Here is a 2,537-nt window from a genome sequence, read left to right on the forward strand (position 1 = left end):
ACACACACACACACACACACACACACACACACACACACACACACACACACATACATGCACACACATGTACACACTCACATGCACATACGCATCTCTTGGAACTCTACAGAACACACAGACACACATACACACGCTCACACACACATACACACACATACACACATGCACACACATATACACACACATGCACACACATACACTCATCATATACACTCTCATATACACACACACGCATACACACACATACACACATGCACACACATACACACATGCACACACATACACACATACACACATGCACACACATACACACATCATATACACTCTCATTTACACACACACATACACACATGCACACACGTTCACACATACACACCTGCACACACATACACACACAGCTCTAGGCAATCTACAGAACACACACACATACACACACACACACACAAGTATATATACACACGTATACACATATACATACACAACGCACGCGCAGACACATACATACAAATACGCACACACACACTCACACACACCTTCTCTCTCACCACATACACATGCCAACAGGTCCTTTTGACAAATTGTGGGTCGTTTGCGGGTGCTCTGTTGTGGTTTGCTCCTTCTTTCCTATTGAACAACTATCGTCTTTATATCTCTCCTCCTCCTTTTTTATGTTTGTTACTTTCTTGTAACAGGTCTAATCTTGGGCACTTATATAACCTTATTGTGTTGCAAGTGCCGTAAACCTCTTACTAAAACTAAACCCTGACTGATCACAAACAAACAAATGATGTAATGTGTCACTGTTGGGTTCCTAGGTTCACAGAATTGCAGAAATAGATACATAGTCATTTAAACAATAAAGTGATAATACAGCTACTGTGTTAGATATGATTTCATTAAGCGGTTCTTAAATTTTGAAACATTTTCATTCTTGTGGACCACGAAGTAATAATATTATTATTGTACTATGATATTGACAATGTGTTTGAGTGTATGTGTATGTGTGTGTTTGAGTATGTGTGTATGTATGTGAATGATGGGTGCACGTGTCTTTGAGTGTGTGTGGATGTGTGTATGTGTGTACGTGTGTGCTTTTATATGTGTGTGTGTATGTATGAGTATGTGTGTACATATGTACGTTTGAGTGTATGTATATGTGTGTGTGTGTTGGCATATGTGTGCATGTGTGTGTGTGTGTATGTGTATTTGTCTGTGAATGTATGTGTACGTGTGTGTATGTGTTTGTGTGTGTGTGTAGTAGGGAGCGTGGGTGAGAGAAACTTGGGGGAGGGGGCTGCTACAAGGAATCGATTGACAGAGCTAAAAAGTCTAGCGAAGACAAACACCCTCATAGGTTCACAGAGGCCTACGCTTTTCCTCAGGTCCTTGTCAAGCGGCAGACCCAGTGCCAAGTAAGACGTCATCATCATCATCATCATCATCATCATCATCATCATCATCATCATCATCGTCATCGTCATCGTCGTCGTCATCATCATCATCATCATCATCATCATCATCATCATCATCATGATCATCAGACGAAATGAGTCTTTCCAATGATCAAGAGAGAAATCAGAGACCCACCATGTAAAACTAAGTACCAGCACCTGGAAGATGTGTATTCTGGGTACTCCTATAAGCGGGAACAAAAATCTATCACATGTCGCTGGGACCAGGTTGAGCTAGCGAGACTACGGTCGGACCATCATTGGAGCTTAAGATGGTATAAGAACTTTGTTAATGAAGAGCTCAACCCATGTTGTCGAAGATGCGGCCATGAAAAGGAGGATGTCAAACATATGTTTGAATGTCCTAGGAACAATGGCAATTCGAATGGAGTTATTTGGGCGAGTGGAGGTGCCGCTACGCATAATATTGACAATGGAGCCAAAAAAGAGCCTCGATATCGCTCGAAGATTTCTTCGTGGAGTCCGCCAGGCCCATTAAGGGAAAAAAAATCATCATCATCATCATCATCATCAACATCATCATCATCATCATCATCATCATCATCATCAACATCATCATCATCATCATCATCATCATCATCATCATCATCATCACCATCATCATCAACAACATCATCATCGTTATCATCATCATCATCATCATCATCATCATCATCATCATCATCATCATCATCATCATTGTATAATACAGATTGTGAAGCGCATAGAGCTTGCTGTGGAGCGGGGATCTGCGCTATATAAATGCTATCTATCTATCTATCTATCTATCTATCTATATATCTATCTATCTATATATCTATCTATCTATCTATCTATCTATCTATCACAGTTTATTTAAACAGAAACGATAACTGTCCAAATGTGTGATAGATGTCGGCATGTGGTGTGCGATATGCATCTGATGTGGCGTTATAACATTGTCAGCTTTTTTTTTCGAATTTTTAAAATGAATTTAAATGCTTCTTTTAAAAAAAATTAAAAATTATTAATTTTTAAATAAATATAATGAAACACACATACACACATATAAAAATAAATATCTTTGTGAAAGTTCATCACTTTAGT

At 39.1% G+C, this 2,537-nt stretch overlaps 1 protein-coding gene across 1 annotated transcript in view; it reads left to right on the plus strand.

Annotated features, from left to right (window-relative positions):
* Window positions 1-2,537, plus strand: part of LOC101855574 — a gene marked incomplete in the record, with an annotated part of 16,285 nt that overhangs the window by 6,866 nt on the left and 6,882 nt on the right. The window contains 1 exon segment of the mRNA XM_013084248.2: window positions 1,383-1,412. Coding sequence (XP_012939702.1) covers window positions 1,383-1,412 — 30 coding nt within the window.

Source organism: Aplysia californica, unplaced genomic scaffold (assembly GCF_000002075.1).
Source record: "Aplysia californica isolate F4 #8 unplaced genomic scaffold, AplCal3.0 scaffold00281, whole genome shotgun sequence".
Lineage (NCBI taxonomy): Eukaryota > Metazoa > Mollusca > Gastropoda > Aplysiida > Aplysiidae > Aplysia > Aplysia californica.